Raw genomic sequence first — 20834 nt, forward strand, 5'->3', positions numbered from 1 at the left:
GGCGCGCCGCCGCCGTCGCTGCGCGGTTGACTCAGAGTCTAGTGAACTATAACTCAGAGGTGCCGCCGCCGCGCTCGCCAGTTGCGCATGCGCAGTAGCGGCGCATAGCTAGCGCTCCGGGGCCGCCGCCGCTGCCGCGCGCTCTCCATCACCTCTCTCTCTCTCTCTCCTCGTTGCTTTCGCAATCCTCCAAGTTTGACCAGAGCTAAACCGCTGCCAATTTTTGTTTCGCGTTTTGGGTTGACGTTGATGATACATATTGTTAGAAAGTCGCGTCGATGATTGAAATAATTCTTTGTTATGAGTGACACTATGTCTTCTATGGAGTTAGATTTACTCGCGGAGAGCCACAGCTAACTAAACCGTTAATAACTGAAGAAAAGAATACACAGAAAGCACCTAGGTGAAAAAATTGGAGGCTTATCAAGGTTAAGCCCAGTGGATGCGAAGCATGTTAAGCAGCTGCCTCAGTGTGGATGGGGCTAAGTAACGGAGACGTCGTTTTAGGTTAATCGTCGTACTTTATTCTTTGCAGCCCGACAAACACACTCTTATGGTCCGTAAATGCATGACTCTTGGTTTGCACGTCACTTATTCTGTATTGTCTTTGAGCATTTCTAGCTTCACTTACACCCTCGGAGCGTTGTCGTCGAGCCGCATATTGAGCGCGCCGCTTGGCTAGGCGTTCTTCGGGTTCTTCATCGGTTTCCGTAGCACGCTGCAGCCTTCGTTTTGCATTCCTATTATTAACGTCCTTAGCGTTTGGAGGCATCTTGACCGCATACACGCCCGTCGCAAAGACGCTGGCGCGGTTGCGGGCATAGACTGACGCGACGGCGGGCGCGCGCCGCTTCATCCCTGGCGTGATGTCACATATCACGTGATGCAGCGATGGTGGCGCCGCCGCCGCGTCGAGCGCGATGGCGCATGTCACGTGACCTACTTGAAGGTCACTTGAAGGTCAATGGTGGCCACCGCCGGGAGGCGACCGACGGCGCGATATGAGGCCCCATCTGCAGCCGGTGTGACGTCATCACGTGACGTCATGTCACGTGACCCCACTTCAGGGTCAATGGTGGCCACCGCCGGGCGTCGCGTGAAGGGCCGAAACCTACGTTAATATGCTTCGCATAAAACTAATCAGAGCCTCGGATATCGCAAGAGCGGACACGCACTGTCACGATAGTTCTAGAGTAAACTGTCAGCGTCTATCGGGGCTAACAATGGAATAAGGCATGGGTGCCGGTGGCTTTGATTCCAAGAGGGTGAAAAAAAGAGAAATAAAGAACGTCGCTGCTATAGGACGAGAACTCAAGCTATGGTCATGGATAGGGTCACCGTTGAGCTGGAGTTTTCAGCAAAAGATATAAAATTTAAAAGAAAAGAGTATACAAGTAGCATCTGTTAAATGGTGCGTGTTCGAAGAACCGGCTGTCGGTGCGCTGTGTCGTGTCATAAGATCGGGCTCATATTTCTAAAAAAGCCATTGACCGCACAGCAATATATGACCCCCCCCCCCCCCCCCCGCATGAATGGATAGAGTGTGAATATAAAAAAACTAAGCCATTTCTGGAGTCTAATTGCTTTAGCTTGTATGAGCGCAAACGATGCAGAAAGGGTGAAACCGGCTGGCAACTGCTTCAAGACGCATTTAATTGACACCCGCTCCGCGAGACTGTGTACAGGAAAGCTCTCTTAAAGGGCAATATCGCTAATTTTGGAACGCTGTGGGTCAATAATACAACTGTATTCCTTCAGATCCTGTAGCAGCAAACCTTTTTCTCTCTCCACGACAAAGCTTTGCGAGATATGTTTTTCAGAATGCTGAGCGAAGCAGTTCTACAGCGGTAGTAGCAACAAACTAAGACCTAATATTGGCTGCGTGGGCAGAAAAGATGCTTCGCGTCCTCCAGGGCTAACACCAAAAACATAACTGTAAACACACTCGTATGTCAGTTCAAAACTTAAAAAAAAAGGAGATGAGCAACTGAACACAGGCCAAAGCTTTTTGTTCCGCAAGAGAAGTACTGGTATGAAAGCGCTGGTAATGGTGGTCATGTTACAAGCGCAGTTCTGTCTGTAAAAATCACCTTGACAGAAGAAAACGGTAAACTTTAAAATCGATTGTCGCAGAAATAGGATGATGAACTGAAGGGAAATGATCAGGGCTGCGGGGAAAGCACTTAGTAAAGACTGCATTTAAAGCTTGTGAGCCTCGCAAAAAGCCCAGGACTTGCTCCCCGAACGCGGTACATAGAAAGGTAAAGGGAGGAATAATGAGTGCACAAAAAAATATTTGAAGTAGTCGAGCAAACAAGGGCTAGAGAACAGCCAGATCGTGACCTCGAAATGACAAAATAAAGCGCTGAAAGTCGGTAGCCGCTCTCTGATACAGTGGTCGGGAAGGATGTCGTCGAAGCCGGCCGGCTGTCAACATTAGATTCCCCCAAAAATGTTCATTGGATCCCGAAGCACTCAGTTTTAAAGAAAACGCGTGGGCAGAGGGAACGGCCACGCGCTTCTGTGTATAGCGCCGAGAAAGCAGAGGAGGCAATAATCTCGCCAAAACAGGCAAGCGTCATTTTACGAGGTTAACAACAACAACAACACGCCATGTTCCTGCGCCTGCTCTGTAATGAAAAGTACGTAGGCTTTTATTTGAGGAAATTAGACAAGGCAGCGCACTGGCCCCATCAAGACTGCCTGAATCACTTTCTTAAGCAACGCTTGCTTCCTTCCGGCACCTTCACCGAACGCTCTAATGCAGCAAAGTAGTTATGTCCAGTACGGTAGCTGAAATCAGTTGGGTCGGAGGAACCGAGCTAATTATTACTGCAGCTGCGGCCATCGTGACATGCACAGCGTACGTGCTATGCTTTACATGGAGTTCAGAGAAACACTCGCGCACATGCTGGTGGTTGGCCGAAAAATATTTCCGGCGAATCTAAATTTAGCAGCATTCATAGGCTGCGTTTGTGGAAAACGAGGGGTGCCTTTTCGCACTAATGTTTCGCAACATACTGTACAAGCCCGGTTTCCCTGAAGTACCGTTGTTCTTATGGTTATTGCTATTTTCGAAGGAGCTTAAACAATGAGCCACGTGTTCAGAAATTTTTCTCCATTATTACGTGCTTTCTTCGGAGCGCAGTCAGATGGGGTGAACTGCAGCAGCTGCTCCCGTCTTGTGGCGTGCAGCGAGACGCACGCGTTGTAGCCAAACTTTTTCGAGCTGATTTTTTTTCCGCCTAGTTCGCCGAGCTACATGTTTACCACATCGAAGCGCGGCGTGATTCGTCACTTCAGGCCTAATGCGAATAAAAGTAAAAAAAGGGCAGCTGTTTTTTCGCTAGGGCTTTAAGCAAAGGAAGAAGTTCTGTGACATGAGCAGATAAGGCAGTGGGATGGAGGCTGTCACTTATGTGGCTGCGAGAACCCTTTGGCTGCTTAGCCGTATTTTAATTAGTGAACTATCGTCCTAAAACTAGTTTTCGTCCACTGGTGATCTGAGGCTATAGCGCTGACAGTGGTCTCAGAGGTGTTGCAGTTATCTAGAATGGCATCACGCTAGCATGTTGCAAAGCTGCACGCTATCGTGAAAGCCTTGATTCATGATTGCACTGAGTTTGAATGATGGCCTAAGAGAAAACAAATTGTCCCGCCGTCGTTGCTGAGCGGCTTTGGTTTTCGGCTGCTGATGCAAAAATAGCAGCTTCGACTATAGCTGAGGCGGCCGCACATCGATGGCAGCGAAGTACAAAAACGCCCTTGTGCGGAGCTATGTCAGCGCACGTTCAAAACTCCAGACGGTCCACTCAGAGTTAATCCAGAGTCCTCCACAACGGCGTACCTGACAGCCTATGTGTTGCTTCGGGACGTCGTGCCCCACATACCAGTACCAATTAACGTGAGCAAGTATCGCATCTTCAGTTTTGTCAGGTGCTATCCTCACACAGCTTGTTTGTGTAGACCTGCGTAACGCGGCAACTTTTTGAAGTACCCAAAAATTAAGCTGGCATACAAAGTGGCGCAGTTGCCATTAACATAAGTGGCAAAACTAGCCCAAGCAGCACAGGTTATCGGCCCAGTACTGGAAAATATATTGGTAAAGGCTGATCCTGCAAAGGGCCAGAGTGAAACCAACCATTTCCAACATTGGTCCGATTATTTGTGGTCCTTGGGCTGAACATCGAGGTGAGCGTTAGCCTAATGGTTCGTCGTCTGTTCAGTCAGCGTGACTGGCTGATGATGCGGCCCGATCATGAGATGACGCCGGAAGGCGCCACAAAGAATGCTGTGGCGCTGTCTCTGTGGCGCCATTAATAGGTAAACTGGACGCAACCGTGCCCTCTTCGTCAAGGCCTGTAGTTAGGACTAGCAGGCGCTCATTGTAGAGTTTCAGGGCGACCACTATTCTCAAATGGTGACTCGCAAGTGGCGCTTATTACTGACTGAGGTTGAATATACAGTCGATCCACTTACTACGAATCTGACGGTAATGCGGATTCCTTTCGTTTTATCCGATCTTCGTAGTAAGTGGACTGTCCGAATAGCAGCCAGAAGTATTTAGTCCGCCAAAAGTAGCATTCATTAACAAAAAGAAACTGCGTTATGCGCGCCTACTTCTCGAAAGCAAACCCTTCAGCAGCTCTCTCCAGGCTCTCCAGCGCGGTCATCTTCCCCTCACCGAGACGCTTGCCGCCAACATTCAACTTTAGGCACAGGATATAAGTAACCTTTGTTGAAGCGCCTACGGCAGGTGGTGGAAGGTAAGCCAGAATAACCAGGTTCGTACTAGGCGCTCAAAGGCCTCGTCAGAGAACGCGGCTCTGAGATGCTATGGTCTGCAGGAATGTGGACATTCGAGGAATCATCAGGTCAGCTATGCATCAACAACGTGTTGCCATAGATCTACATGTGTCTGATCATGGGTTTTGGAAAGCTTCGTCTGTCATTGCTAGGTCTATGCGGCGACGGAAGTATCGCACCTCTCGTGGCACGGAATGATCAGCTGCATTGTCGGCTCTCTGACACTGCCTGCACGGGTTAGCAATGCCAGCAAGGCATTTAAACTTCTCAAATCAGAGTTGTTAGTTGAACCGCGGACATGGGCAGTAGCTTCGCTTGCAACGATTCCTCCGTCTCGTGCCCACCGCGCTTCCTCTTCCACTTAGGATGTTCTGCCCAGCCGGCGAACACGTAGGCAATGGTTGCCCTTGTAGGCTATCGGCGCGAGCTTGGCTGGCGGTTACTTGCAGTTGCAATGCCACCTTTTATTTGCCGACATGCTGTTTCCGAGGCGGTGTCGAGGGCTGAGAGACCCTCTTCAATCTCCGTGCTTGAAGGAAGCGCGACCTCTTCAACTTAGAGGGGAGTGTTTACGGAGCCTCCTCCTTCGCTATAACTGAACGATGCGGCCAAGGTTGCTAGTTGTATCTGAGACGAAATGCCATTGCCCTAATGCATATTTTGACGATAACGCCACACTCGTTCGTAATAAGCGACTGTTATAAGTGGGCTGGACTGTATAGCAAACGAATGGAGAGGGCGCTCCTTGTTGTGTTTAAGGTATAGGATGCTTCATTCCAGATTTTCTTCGCTTGCCCCCATCACTCTCTTTCAGGGTGGCGGCATCTCCACCATTTCTGGGCAGGGCTTATTTAGCCACATCATAATATTTTCGTGCTAATCAGCGTTCTCGCACCTTTGACACATCCGTACGTCCGATAAATCTTACATACATACAAGTTTTATTCTAAATTCTGACAGCCTTCTCTGCATATAGGCGAACAGCGCATGTCACCTCCCTGGAAAGGTAGACTTTAAGGACAAGAGATAGGTGCTTACCTAGCTACGTCTGCTCTATAGAACACCACCTCAACGCCCGGCAATAAACGCGGTCGTCATCGACGACCTCTATAGTGTCTTGTACGAACTAGCGACCGTCAAACAGCTGTTTGGTCGTTCTCATGAACTTACTAATGGCGCGACGCTATTTCGCAGTGCTTATTTTAAGTCGAAACGCTAACAGAGCCACCAGCGCTTCGTGGTCATTAAGTCAGCGGTGTTAAGAAAGTGATGTAATTGGCACGTGAGCAGCGTTGAGCTGCTGGAATGGCGCGTGTTCATTAATGCCTCTCAAACAACCAAAAAATCATTTAGGCTCACCGCAAGTGCAACATTACGTAAAAATTTCTAGCGATGAGCGCATAGGCTGTGCTCTAAAGAAAGTGAGAGAAAATAGCAATGAAATTGGACTAAAATTTAATTATTTACCTGTTATAATTTAAAAGGGATTACCAACTCAGATTTTTTTCTTAAAAGTGCACTGCGCTTTTTGTTGTAAAAATTTTCTCCTCTTGCGCAAAGCATTAAGTGACTTGAGCATTTACGTACTTTGTCGTTGGAAAACTACACAACCGATCTCTGCACAGACATTGCCACAGAATCCTTGTACTCTCTCAGCTCCACGAGAGAGGAGCAAACGCCCAACTAATTCATCACTTGCCCAAGTATTCCTTCTTGCAATACGACTTATCTTTTTACCTATAATTAAAACACATCGAGTGAAAAAGTTTCGCACTAGCGGTGCATGCTGGAAGCACCACCAAACTGCCGAAATGAACGAAGTTTTTGGATTTAGCGTTAGCAAATTCAAATTTGAAATCCTTCAAAGTTTTTAATGCAGATTGCAGAGATTAGTAAATAAATCAACTCTTTGCGGGCATACAAAATGCTGGGTACGGCACTGTTTCGCTGTCTTTAAAGGCAGGACGTCCAGTGAAAAAGAACTAAGTTGTGTCAAATCAGGAGCAGAGGGCAAAAAATCTTCAAGCTCAACATTACCATGACAAGCACCTCTCCAGTTTTCTGGCTGACGAATTAAAAGAAAAAGACATACTCTTTCTTCATTACGAAAGGCGAAAGTGCGGAAAGCTTAAGCATAAAGAATTCTTTGACATCCCACCTTGTGAAATCATGCATGGTGCTGATATTACATGTCACGACACAGAATAAATTCACCACGTTAGACCCCTAATAAAGGGCTCTCTGGTGAGCTTCCTTGAAATATTTGCCGGAAAAAAATGTGCTTCCGCAATCTTTCGATTCATAGCACTTCTTGCATCGCTTTACTCTCAAAATATCTCCCGTCGCAGCGGCCTTCCTTTAGTGACTTCGAGAGTAATATTAATGCTATGATTGAAGTGCGGGCAGCAAATCTTCCCACGAACTCTATACAGTAAAAAATACGGCTCGAAGCTTCTCGCCGTACTCCGTCACAGCCAGCAGCATGGACACAAAGAAACTTGAAGCCTGTTCTGCCGCAGGGTTTGGAATAAAGACCGCAGGCTAAGCAAACGGAGTGACAGGCAGTTCGAGTATGCCATTCATGTGGCCTACCAAGCCCCTTGTCTGCCTCGTACTTTTTGTCTTCGGCGTCGTATTCTTGGCTTGTTTTTCCTCTCTCTTGCAGGCTCTTTTTTTCGGGCATTGGAGTTGTGCTTTAAGCTGAATAAAGTTGACTTAAGACGCTTCCCTATGTTGGAGCCTTTTGTCAACGAGGTGCTTGAAGACAAGCGAGAATACTCGGCGGGAAACCGTCGCGAAACTGCGGCTTTCGCTATTTTTTGAATGAATAAACGCACATGACGCTACAGGAAAGCATTTGCTACGGTAAAGTACTCCAGGACGTAAACGGTTCGGTCCCGATATTAACAGACTGTCCGTTGACGTACCTCTTTTACCAAAAGTAACCGAGCAACAAGATTTTTCTTCTCAGCCGTATAACGGGGCCTTTAAGCACTCTTAAAGGCCAAAAGGTGTTAAAACGTGTAGTCAAGGGTTCACCTTACTTTACAGAGATTAAAAGCTTATTAAGGGCTGCCATAAGGTTTTCGCTACGCGGCTAAAAAACAAACCATCATTTCTCGGTTACTTTTGTCAAAGACGGTACCTAAACAAAGGGAAAATCACTCTGATATGCGCAAACGATGGTTCTATGTTTGTGAACGAAGACTTATAGCACAGCCTCACTCAGTGGAAAAGAAATTGCTGCATCTATGGAATGTTTCATTTATGTAAATTTGTTATGTAATGAGACGACTCGCACAATTAGTGTTGACGGCCGGTCTTTGTTCAAGCGGTGCTGCTCAGCAGGCCAGCGTTCGCAAGCGCACACCCGAGCTTCGTCAGCTTCGTCTTCTGTCTTCTTCTTCTCCTTCGTCGGCGCTAGCCGCTGGGGCACCAAACCCCAACTCTCTTTATTACAGTTAATATAAAAATGTAAACATCCTCCCCTCCCTCTTGTCTCTTGCTCTGCCATTTCGCTCGCTCTGACTTTTTGTCCCTGATTCCCTATGCACGCAGCCTTCCTTATACCTTTTCCCTACCAGCGCACTCTTTCATCCTTTCATTTTTCATGAACAAACAAAGCTACCGCCACAACTACTTGAGAGAACTGCATCCTTGAGAATACAGCAGTGGCGGATCATATTCGGAAAGTCATGGCTCGAAGGCTTCACCAAAACTTCAAGGCAGTGACTCCATTGCCGGAACGCTCACGCTCACGTTCTTCGTTGTTAGCATGACGCGGAGCTCTTGTTTATACCAGCGCGAGCAGTACAGTATTTGAGTATGTGGCTTGTTTCTACCCACAATGAACCGGTAAATTGAAGGTATGTATGATTGTAACTTCGTTGGCTGTGCAGCTGCTGTAGATATTCTCTACACCCACTGTTTTCGTCCGTAGATAGATTGATCAAATCCTAGTAAGGGGAGGAGTCAAGCAGACTGACGTGGTCTCTTCATTGCGATTCACTTCGTGTTTGTATGAGGCATATAGAGGTGTGGATTGGGAGGAGTTGGGATTAAAAGATAATGGAGAATGCAGCACAAAGCGGGCTATGCATTGGGGGCCAAAGGGGCCCATGTGGGCAGCTCGTGTGGGAAACATAGGGATCCCACAACTGGTGCTCAGGTGGGCCGCCTGTGGGCTGGCCGCTAATCAAACCGATGGGTCCCACACATGGGTCCCAAACGGGACATACGGGTCCCAGATGGGACCCAGGTATGCAGCTTAGATGCAGCTGCCCCTATTAAGGCGGAAGCCTTTAATGCCTCATCGTTGTAAGCAGGAGTTGTCGACAAAAATGTCACACATTTCTATTGGTCGAAATGGTCGTACACGTGACAGTGCGCGAATTTCAAATGGGGCTAATTGTACTTCGGCTAGTAAGCATGCAACCAATTAAAGAGATCGTATAGTGATGCTCCAAGTAAGGGGGACTGAGTTTAGTTAATTGTTTAATTAACCAATTAGCCTAATTAACCTTCCTAGCCAGACCAGATAAATAAATAAAACCGAGTAGGAAATCGGTCGAGTTGGGTAATCGAACCGAGGTCTCCTGAGTGCGGGACGAGCACGCTAACCACTCCGCCAGCTCGATGTTTTGGAATGAACAAAGGCGCATCAAGTGAGTGCGATGTCTTCGTTCACTCCCATCTTCGTCGCTTCCCTTACGGCGAGGTTCAGGTGTCCACCGAGATATGCGAGACAGATACATTTTCTTTGCTCAAAAACCAATTTACGGACGAGCAAGGCGTAGACCCGAACGGGTGATGGCGTTCCGTGGGTTCCCAGGCAGCGTTGGAAGACGCTGTCGCGTTCCACTCTGAGAGGCGAAGCTTAACATCTTAACTACACATCAGTGACACACGCAGCAACACCGCGCTTAAGGCTTCCGCCTCACCGCACTTTAGGTCAACAAAGTGCCTCCCCCCCCCATTGAAATTTTTAGCTCCGCACTGCAGAATGGCAGAATGGGACCGATGCTTGCCCACATATTCTCCACAAGGGGCTGACTTAAATATTTTGGGCCTACCTGCACTGCCTAAAGGATCTGATGGGGGTTCTGCAGGGATCAGCCCAATTCGGGCTTGCGCACATATTACCCCACGCGGCTGACAAGGGTATCTTTGAGGCTGCCCCAGTCCCGGTGGTTTAGTTGACAATGGGAGTGAGTGGGCACGAGAGGTAAGAAAGATGAAAGGAGAGAACATTTAACAGTGTCCACATCAGAACTTACAAAAGCGGCGCCATGCACATGAGCGATGTGTGTATTTTAAACATTCAAGAAGCGAGCAGAGTCGCAAGTATTTGAGCACATCACGATAAGGTGACACAGTTATTTGTGCATATTGTCTGGTCATTCTATACAATTTGCATCATTGGTAGAGTCATAAAGTAATCATTCATAACTGAATAAATATGCTTAGAAAATACTATGCACATAACGTGAGCGAAAAACTTGCGGATACGTATATGAAAAATTACACCGTTAAAAGTACAGTCTGCGTGATAGGATGGAGGAACGCCAGCGTACTCAGCCCTGCTACGGGGCCATTCAGGGTCCACTAGGTTCATTGGGGATCATTGGCATTGAGCGGCAGCCACATTTGGGCTGTTCGTGTTTTTTTCAGCATAGACGCCCGATTTATGTTGCATATGCCCCTAAAATACTACACAAGGGACAGATGTGGGCAGCATGGCGGCAAGCCCGCAACGCTGCCCCACCTCGGTACATGCGGGACCTACAGCAGTCGGCTGCTGGAATCCTCATTTGGGTTAGCCTATGTGCTAACTGCATGCAGCCCAGATATGTGTTGCGTATGCCCTCAAGCACCCAACAAGTGACTCAAGCGGCAATCTTGCGAGCCCGCCCACTTTCCAGCCCAGCCACTGTCCATGTGGCACCTACGGCGGCTTTGTACGGACAGCCCCGTTTGGGCTAGCGCGGCTTCTCCATGCACACAGCCCACACTTGCGTGGAATCTGCCCTCACGAATCCCACAAGGGGCTCGTGTGAGCACCAACGCCCATTCGGGTCCTATAGCACTTCTAACGCGATAGGGGTTAAGGCTCTATTTCTGCAGAAAATCCTGCGTCGACATAGTCTTCGGCATTGTGAGCGAAAAATCCCCGAAGAAGAAACATAGGTGGGCCACGTAAGTGACGCGACCACAAGGCGTCATTACAACCTGCCCCCCGGTTTTTACACCATGGCAGGTGGCTTCTAAATTGATGATTGATCGTGACGTTTTCCTCGGGAAGAACAACCTGGGTCGCACAAGTTCTACCGGTGGCAGCAGCAGCAGCCATGGCAGTGCACATCTCTGAACTAATGCACTACTGCGCCAAGAGGGGCATGAGGACTCCTAGGGATCTATGAATGTAAAGTTGAGAGTGACCTATTCCGCATATGTGGGCATTAACTCCCTAACGACATCCCCTCATAACCTTAAGGCGGAGCTTAAAAGACCCCTTCAATTTTTGTACGGGGTAAAAAGAGCAGAGCCAAAAGTCTGCTCAAAGGTAAAGCACTTTCTCCAGCATCGCAGACATCCTCTCGCGAATTCGCCGTACTTTCTTTTTTCTTTCCTCAGTGCGTGCGTGCGTGCGTGCGAGCCCAAGTGTGCGTGTCCAAGTATGTGTGGAAGAGGTGCTGATCCGTCTTCGTTTCTAAAACCATCATGTGCTCCTTGAAAGCACATATTTTGGGGCTTCCACAACTCTCGCGTCTTTGTTGTCGATGTTTGTCAGTTCGGAAAGTCAAGAGTCTGTGTGTGCTGCTGCATTCCGCGCGAAAAATTGGCCGGTAAAAGCCAACCTGTCCCTATAAACGAAGCAAATAGGTTACTTTTACATTGGATAGGCATGGAATATTTAGCAACCAGACAAAGGATGTTTTGGACCGTCAATTTCTTGTTCCATATTGAGTTCCATGCCTGGACTATAAGAGTGCACCGAAACAACCCAACCTTTTGCGCAGAAAAAAAAAAAGGACCGTTTATTACAATGACAAAGAAAGGCGAAGTAGAAAAGGCAATACATGTGAGCTGGCACTTATTTCCGACAAGGACACTATCTGGCGGTCGGAATCTGCACACTTATATTAAGCGCCGATATATGTTTAAAAAATGCTCAAAACAGTGAGATATGCTTCGCTGACAGCAGCGCTTGTCATTACCTTGCTTATTTTTATTTTTAACTTCGTTCGTGGAACCACAGCCCAGGCAGAAAAAGCCTTGGCCTACCAAAAACAAATATGCTTCGCTACCTATTCGTTCGCAAAAGTCCGCTCTATTTCGCCTAACGCTCTTATCATTGCTCCTCGTTTAGAGCCTTCTATGACTTCACCACTGTTTTTGCGATCAGTTTCTGGATATTTTGCTCTCGTTTACTTTGCTTCTAACTGATGATAATCGTACTCCGTGTGTCTCTCCATCCGCTGCATAATCATTATTAGCCACACTGCTCTTCCAGTATAACTCGCATCTCAATTTGCTGTTCACACGTCTCCCCATTGTGCGTTTCAGCATACGTAGTTGTTCTCTGTTAGCAGCGTTTCCAGCACTTCCAGGTCTCGCGCTGTCGGCTAGTATTCTGTGCCATACCTTATTGCGTTGTGCAACGTTAGTGCTGGCGTACACTGCTCGTCTTTACAACACCTTGCTGGTTTCGCAGTCCTCTTTTCTGTTCGTTTGAGGCATGTTTTCTTTCTTTAGCATTGTTAGTCACCTAGCATGGCCCTGTCGTGACAAAAATTACGGCGACTACCAATAACTCTGCCCTTAATCATGTCCCTGTTTGCTTACATTACGTTAGAAATTTTGTGCACCATAATGTTGCATAACACTTGGCGGTTCTGAGTAGACACCTAATCTAATCCACACCACGTTGTAAACATCAGGAGTTTTGGGAGAATAATGGAGAAACATTGACCAGTCATAGATAATATATGTATTTGCATTTTTCGGGGTTTTAGGGAAAATTTCACTCTGGACTAAATTAAAGTTCACCTGTAGTTATTCCGTAATCTCTCGTTTCGGATGACATTTACTATCAAAAGGCTTTCTTCTTCTATTAACCTTCCTGCAAGTTACGAAAAAGGTAGCAGCGCTTAAATGGCTCGATGTAGAGCGCCTTCTTCGGCTTCGGGAGGTGGTGGGTTCGTCTCCCGCTGCTGGCCGGTTACGTAGCGGTTTCCTTAAATAGTACAAGCTATTTCCCGGCCTGCTGCTCGGCTTCCTAGGGTGCAAGGCTTGGGAAAGGGGCCTGCACCTTTAAATACCGCCACTGTGGACGCTAACAGTCATTTAGAAAAAAAGTGACGAGTAACGACAGAAAATTAGTATGATCCCATGATTTGCAATTCGAGGTTTTCAGACGATGCTTTGAGATGACCTTTCCCCTAGCGAGGTGTCCCAGTGATTTGAAGTAGCTCGGTCCAATGTTGCACAGCCGCTCATTTATGTTTGTACACACCTAGAGGAATAGCGGACGTGTGAAGTCGTGTGGGTTGGTAAGATATGTGTGCCCATTACCTGTGTGCACGTCACGCGGAGAAGAGTGAGAGAGAGAGTGAGAAAAACTCAATCAGTGGCACGACAAGGAAGTTAGTAGGTGCAGAAAGACACTCCCCTTAGAACAGGTTGTTCTGTTCTTGCTACCTTGTTGGCTCCGCCTTACACACCCACAGGGAGGCCCGAGCAAAAATGGGGCATCCGCGTGATGCTTGACGATGTAAACGCAGCTCGCAAGGAGACAACTTTCAGTCTAAAGACCGCAATGGTTTTGCTGCGCGATCGGTACCAAGAAAAAATTAAAACGCCATACCAGTAATGTGCATGCATGGAAAATTTATTTTACTTTGCTTCTAATGGCAGGGATAAAATCCCTGTCGTCGCTAAAGTGCAGCGCGATTGCTTCTTACGACGAAATGGTACGAGGCTTGCGCGACTTGCGTTTCTTTGCTAGCGACTGTGAGTATTCAGCGTTCTTGTCTCGGCCTGCACTGATGTTCAAAACCCCGTTATCGCTTGTGGAAGTCCGCCTAAGGAGAATGCCGAACTTTAAGGGAACTTCTTTTCATGCGATAAAGTTCAGGGCACCACAATGTGCAACCTGTCTTGCTTATCACATCGCGTCGAAATATCGCGGTTAGGGTGGAAGCAGCCCACTGGGCCGAATTTGTTGCACGAAATATAAAATAAAATTGACTCCACAATGAATAGATTCTGCTAATAAGGACGTGCCAGTGATTACGGTTAGTCGTGTATAAAACTGTTAATTGTCTCTGCCTCTCGCAATGAACACAAGCCCAAACACCCCAGGCAGCCAGAAATTGCGGGAACCTTAATGAAATCGACAAATGCCAGGTGATTTCATTTTTTTTTTGCTAAAAATTACTACTGTCCGCTAGGCAGTGTTTCATGTATAGGCTGCTGCGGTGGCTCAGTGGTTATGGCGCTCGGCTGCTGACCCGAAAGATCCGAGTTCAATCCCGTTCCATTTCAATCCGAGTTCAAGTTCAAGTTCAATCCGAGTTCAATTTCGATGGGGGTGAAATTCCATAGGCCCATGTACTGTGCGATGTCAGTGCACGCTAAAGAACCCCAGGTGGTCGAAATTTCCGCAGCCCTTCACTACAGCGTCATTCTATACACGGTTTCAATGTTTGCAAACAAACCGCGCTTGACGCTGATTGGTTGCCCTCCAGAAACTTCCGGCAAGAGAGCTTCTGTACTTCCGGCTGTGCGTTTTCAAGGCGTGTGCGACGTGCGACCAGTGTGTTGGTGTTTCCGTGTGCTGCTTTGGGCTGATTCTGAGTCTTGAATGCAATTATCGACATGTCGAGCGACTACTTCAAGGCACTCAGCAGCGAAGCAAAGGATCGGTATCACCAGAAGCTTGTATTTAGAGGCGCAGAGCTGCCCGACCCACTGGACGATGATGTGGTGCGTTTCTCGTTTTCATCCGGCTCCAAAAACCTTCCGCCAGTCACTGCCGCGGACATTTTTGTTTATCTTGTGGAAGGTGTGTGCTTTTACACAAGAGAGCAGTTTAAGAACTACAAGATCACTGAAGGTTACAATGCATTTTTCAGTGGAAAAGTGAAGTGCCTTGCGTCATTCAAGTCCGGCAAGCGTGGGGAAGGCGCCGTTGTCGTAGTGGCAGCTGTAGAAGCGAGCCAAGCTTTGTCCAAAACATATCGCCCATGGTGCGTTGTTAACGACGACGGAACCGTAGTGAGCGCTCACTGTACCTGCATGGCTGGGTAAGTAAACGATAATCGCAAAGACAACCTTAACTGCTTGCATCTGTTAACCTTTGCAGAGCGCTCGTGCCATCCGCTGCGAAGCTAAATAATCGAACTGTTCTGTGGTGTAACCTCCTGTATTTTCTTCCTATCGCTGTCACCTTTATTTCCTTCCGTCCTCTTGCTGTCCCTTTGTTTTCCTTCAGCCATAGTTCGCGTGTCTCAAGTGCAGATAGCAATTGCCGCGGCTGCCGGCGGCCTTTCGTATGTGTTGTGAAAATTAAATAACCACTAGAGAGAGAGAAGGGATGTGGATGCTTTCAAGGCAATGCACATAACAAGCAAGGGAGTTGAGGGACTCGGAAAGATGCCGGAAAGAAAAGAACAGCCCGATGCCACGGATGGAATTTTTGATTATTTGTCGTTTTTTTGTGAGGAGACAACTGTCCTGAAATGTTTAGAAGCTGGTAATGAGCTGTTTGTAAAATGGTTCTTTTTGTATTTGTTTATAGTTAATTGCCAGCTATTAAACATGTGACATTAATTAGCTTCCTACATTCATAAAAAATCCCCTTTGCCATCCATGGCATCAGATTTGTTTCTTTGGTATTCGCTTTCAGGGACAATACTTAGAACTCAAACAAACGGTATGGGCATAACAGCGATGAAAAGCCCAGTATTGTAGCCATTAGCAGAGCAGGTGCTTTAATATTTGCCCATTTTTAATGCAGCACAACTTTCTAGACAAACATTGCAATGACTACTTGAACTATGGACTAGAATGGTCGTGCTGTTACATCACACCGCTTGAAACTTTATTAATGTGTTTACAGTGTAAATGTCAGCAGTGAGTGTCGGTGTACACAAACATATTTCAGTGATCGAGGGATTTTGGCACTCATCCTTTGCTTTGATTTGCTAATGTCTTCCTTACAGTGCTTTTTGGTAGTACTCAAGTTGTTGTGACTGCACTCTTGAATATTTCAGACTAGGAGAATGCTGCACTCATGTTGCTGCACTGCTGTTCAGTGTAGAAGCAAATATAAAATATGGTCTACACAATCCATCGCCTACTGATGTTGCATGCAAGTCGGTCGAAGTATCAAGAAAGAGCACAGTAAGCCCGAATATTTTAATTTTTTTCTTTTGCCATCCTGTCGTGCCATGTAAGTCATCATTGTAAACCGAGTTGTCAAAACTGGATGCAGGCAACGCCAGTCAGCGACATGGTATTCTTCAAGCCGAAGACAGGTCAGCCAGTACCCCAACCTGTCCCTAGACCCCAAAGTAGCGTATCAACATGGACTGGTCAACATGTGCACAGCTTCTTGCAGCATGTCAAGGTAAAAAAAAAAAAAGAAGTCTTACTCAAGCACATACAGGCAGCTTGCACACATTTACCTATGAGTTGTACCTTGACAAAGGTACAAGCAAATAGGGCTTGTGTGTTCAGTTTGCCACTCATTGTATTACAAGGAGAATGCATTTATACACGCCTGCTGTTAATTTTTTTCTGGTAGCTATTATAAATATGCTAAATGATGTTTGTAGCTGTGTTAGCTTGTTTACATTGTGTGCGATGAATATGTTTAACATTTATTTTGCTTCCATGTCAACAGGCATTTGCACCAAACACTCTGCTGCTAACATCAGTAACGGACAGCGAGGACACTGATTCTTTACCTGAAGCAGCTGTCCAAGGAGAGCAGTGCAACGAGTCCCACTCGACTGAACAAGTGCCACATTATCCGCTTCATTCTGTCTATAAAGGCATGGATGTACAAGCAGCTGCAAAAGTGCAGCTAACAGATGAATGTTGCAATGAGATTGAAAAAGCAACACGTGAGCAGTCAAAATCATTGATGTGGGTGTCGGAAAGAAAGGGACGTATAACGGCATCATTGATGCATCGCGCAGTATCATGCAAGAGTGGTGCAGATGGACTCGTAGCCGAGATTATGGGTTACATAAAGGCACCACATACTTTTAACCTTCGCTGGGGCTCTAAAATGGAGCCAAAAGCTAAAGAGGCATTCTTGGCTCACGAGTCAGGAGCACATCAGGACTTCCAGATCCACGAGTGTGGTTTGTGTGTCATTGGGAAGCAGCCATATCTAGCTGCTTCTCCTGATGGTATTGTGTCTTGTACATGCTGCAGAAAAGCTGTACTGGAGGTGAAGTGACCTGCCTCTGTGAAAGGACAACCACTCCAGTCTGCTTTAAAGCAGTTGCCATACTTAAATGAAAGTATGCAGCTAAAGAAGGAGCATGCCTACTACAGTCAAGTGCAGTCCCAAATGGCAGCAACGCAGCTCTCTCGAGCGTACTTTGTAGTGTTTACAGGTTGTGCTCTAACTGTTGAAGTTATTTCTTTTGATGAGAGCTTCTGGTCTGTTATGAAATCAAAAGCAGAAAGCTTTTTCTTCAAACACATTTTCCCTGAGCTGCAAAACATGAGCATTCTGAAACAAATGCAACACGCCAAGACTACATGTATCTGCCGAGGTGCCAAATCTGGCCGCGTCGTGGACTGCTCACAATGCAACGACACTTTTCACCTGAAATGTGCAAAACTGAAACGCACTCCCGCGTCCTGGGTTTGCATGAAATGCCAAACCAACAACAGTCAATCTGCTAGCAACTAAGTTGAAGTGCCTATCTAGTCACAGACAGACAATCCGACACAATGGAAAGCAATACATTTTATTGTTAATGAGTGACATAACTAATATTACATGTTTGGAAACTAATAATTAGCTATAAACAAACTTTGCTACATACAAAACTGCTCCTTTGCTTGGTTGCATCTGTTTTTGTTGTAATGCTTAAGACATGGATCACTGTGTACTATCCTTCTACAGAACCTAATTTATTTTCTTTCGTCCTGCTTTTGTTTGAACCACACAAAAAACGTCTGCGATGACATTGGTCAGCATAGGTCATGTGAAGCAAGGAGGAAGTGCGTCACAGTAGCCATTTTTTAATAGTTGCCATTGTGGCCCTTGAGAAGGCTTGCTTTAGTGTTGTAATGAAATTAAAAGAAGCATCAGTACCAACACTGACTTTTGATGTTAGTCATTATGGCTGCTCAAACTGAATGAAATTATGGTTTGGTTTGGTTTATGGGGTTTAACGTCCCAAAGCGATTCAGGCTATGAGAGACGCTGTAGTGAAAGGCTCCAGAAATTTCGACCACCTGGGGTTTTTTAACGTGCACTGACATCGCACAGTACATGGGCCTCTGGAATTTCTCCTCCAAAGAAATTCAACCCGTGTCTTTCGGGTCAGCAGCTGAGCACCATAACCACTGAGCCACCGCAGCGGTCTGAATTAAATTATGAAGGATTTATCTGTTGCAGACAAATCATCTGATGACTCACGTGTAGCAACTTCTTGTGCACCTTTAAAAAAGTTATAATAGGCAACCAAAAATCACGTGTTTGCAGACATCGAAAAAAAATGCAGTACAGATCTGACCAAAGGCATATGCTAATGAAATTTGTTTACATGGCAGTGTGGTCTCATTCCATACAACAAATGGTATCACTTCACATTCAACTGTGCAGTACTTATGCATGCAAAAAAGAGCCATCATTCTAACACACGGTTACTCAAGCTGGCTCTTAACTATGGGAGTTTGGAGGTTGACGAGTGCACTGCACACAATGAGGATTTTGTCAATTGTTGCTTGATCACCATCTCCAGCTCTCTTCACAAAGCTTATTGGAAGTACTGTCTGGAAGACCCTGAAGACTTTCAGCCGCTGTATGGCCCGTTCCACGTGTATTCGTACACTCGAAAGCTTTCTTGATGCAGTAACTTCCGCCCCTGGTAGCTGTGTCCTTCGCTTAGTCAGGGAAGGCATCAGAATTGCGGCACCACGTGCAGCAAACATTTCTTCACAACGGAAGCCACTGTCTACTAAAAACAAGTCTCCTTCTTCGACCTTGTCAAGGAGTCCACTTTGCAAGGTCAACTCTTTGTCAGAAACTCTACCTCCCCATGCTTTTGAAACAAAAGAAATGGCTCCTGAAGGTGTGATAGTGATAAGCACTTTCACAGTGTTGTGGTGCTTATAGTTTGAATACGTCTTGCTTCTGGCATCCATGTATGTGGGTCTCTGAATAAACACCTCTGTGCAATCAATTATCCCTCTCAGCTGATCAAATAATTTATCTTTGAATGCTTTAGGCCGGTGTGATTCAAGTGCACGTCGAGATGGCCAAATGATAAATTTCTGCATGTTTGCTGCCAGCACGTCGATCCATGAGTGAAAAATGACACTTACACTGCTGACAGAAATTCCAAATCGAGATGCCAGGTCTTTAGTGACAAGACCGAGCCGTAGTCGCATCAGCACAAGAATGAGCTGCTGCTCGGCATCAAGTGAAGCCCTGCGGGTAGGCGTCCAGACGGACAGCACCAGCTGAAGCAGTGCTTTGAACATCTGTATTGACACAAGGCCCGTATGAAATTTTACATTCTCATCCGACTGCATGACTACGTCCCTTGTCATATTTGCAAGATTTGGTTGTCCGTGGCTTTCCAGTTCGGAGATTTTTCGTTTAGCTGCTGCAACTTCCAGCTTTAAAGAGACTACCTGGTCCTTAAGGAATCTGTTTTCATTGACGAGATATGAAATGTCCTGCATGGAGAGGGCAGTCTCGGTATCGGTGTCGCACGTTTTGTGAGCAGTGTCCTCATCCATGACAGCTTCGCTTGCACCGATGTAGAGGCCAGGATCAGCTGCTGCAGACACAGCTGCATTTAAATCCTGCTTCTTTTGAGCACGCTCATATCTTGCCAGCTTCTGCTGCACATTACTTTGCACCCGGTACGGAAACACCGTCGGAATGTAGTCTGGATGGTTCGGGTCAGACGAAGGCTTGCCTAAAAAAAAAAAAACGCAATTAGATGAAACACATCCAAGCATAATGTGCACTAACACACACAACAACGCGGACAAGGGGTGCTGGCACAGTCTCGGTCTGCTAGTCAAATGACATCTGAAAAACAAACTGTGCCCAACGTAGGCTTCGGTTTCGCTCGAGGTTCCATTGGGGCTACAGCTGAACCTTGCCGGAAGCATGTCGCAACATTCGTAATCCTTCACAAGGTGTCCTCCTTGGCGTGGAAACGAAATCGCAAAAAAAATAATAAATTCGCGCGGCGTTAGCACAGAAGTGATTTATGATACGCTGCCTTCAATTAACTGGCAAGCGCTGCATGTTTCTGCAGGTGGTCGCGTACGCGTGCAGGCGGAACCTAATCACATGCTGGTCAAATTCCCGGAGACCACGACTACGGCGTCTCTCATAGCCTCAGTCGCTTTGGGATGTAAAACCCCGCAAACCGAACCTAATCACGCGCTGCGGCTGAACTCATTTCGGCTGCATTGCATGCGCAGTAAAAAGTCACTCGAATGCCACATACACTTGAGGCTGACTCAAGCAGTGAACATTTTGGTATTACGTTTTATAACAGCGTCATAGGTCCAAAACGATACTTGCCTTGAACGAAGTGCGCCGAACAAACCTGCGAGCTTTTTGTAGGCTGCCATTTGTCGCGTCTAACCGCCGCGATCCAGGCCTGTCTTCGTTCGTGTTCTACAGGGAACCTGTACGTTCGTATTTCGGAAAGAAGATTTGTTCTGGACCGTAGACTGCAGCCTGGCACAGAACAGCAGCTTCCACGTCGTGTCCGCTTCAAGGGAGATAATTTCTTGGCAGAAAACATCGC

The 20834-nt window shown here is 46.7% G+C and overlaps 1 protein-coding gene and 1 pseudogene across 1 annotated transcript; one reads left to right on the forward strand and one right to left on the reverse strand.

The window, feature by feature from the left end:
- The first annotated feature begins 14502 nt into the window (after positions 1-14502).
- Positions 14503-17880, forward strand: LOC149358262 (uncharacterized; annotated as a pseudogene).
- A 724-nt stretch (positions 17881-18604) lies between these two features.
- Positions 18605-20223, reverse strand: LOC149358263 (uncharacterized). Its single transcript, XM_089568807.1, has one exon. The coding sequence runs from the start codon at positions 20182-20184 to the stop codon at positions 18703-18705; it is 1482 nt and encodes a 493-aa protein (XP_089424933.1). The 5' UTR covers positions 20185-20223; the 3' UTR covers positions 18605-18702.
- Positions 20224-20834: the final 611 nt, after the last annotated feature.

This window comes from Amblyomma mixtum, chromosome 2, assembly GCF_055824585.1.
Source record: "Amblyomma mixtum isolate Tamu chromosome 2, ASM5582458v1, whole genome shotgun sequence".
NCBI classification, from domain to species: Eukaryota; Metazoa; Arthropoda; class Arachnida; order Ixodida; family Ixodidae; genus Amblyomma; species Amblyomma mixtum.

Bases quoted from the DNA above. Each gene is read 5' to 3' on its own strand.
- LOC149358263 (XM_089568807.1), bottom strand. From the start codon at position 20,184: ATGCTTCCGGCAAGGTTCAGCTGTAGCCCCAATGGAACCTCGAGCGAA.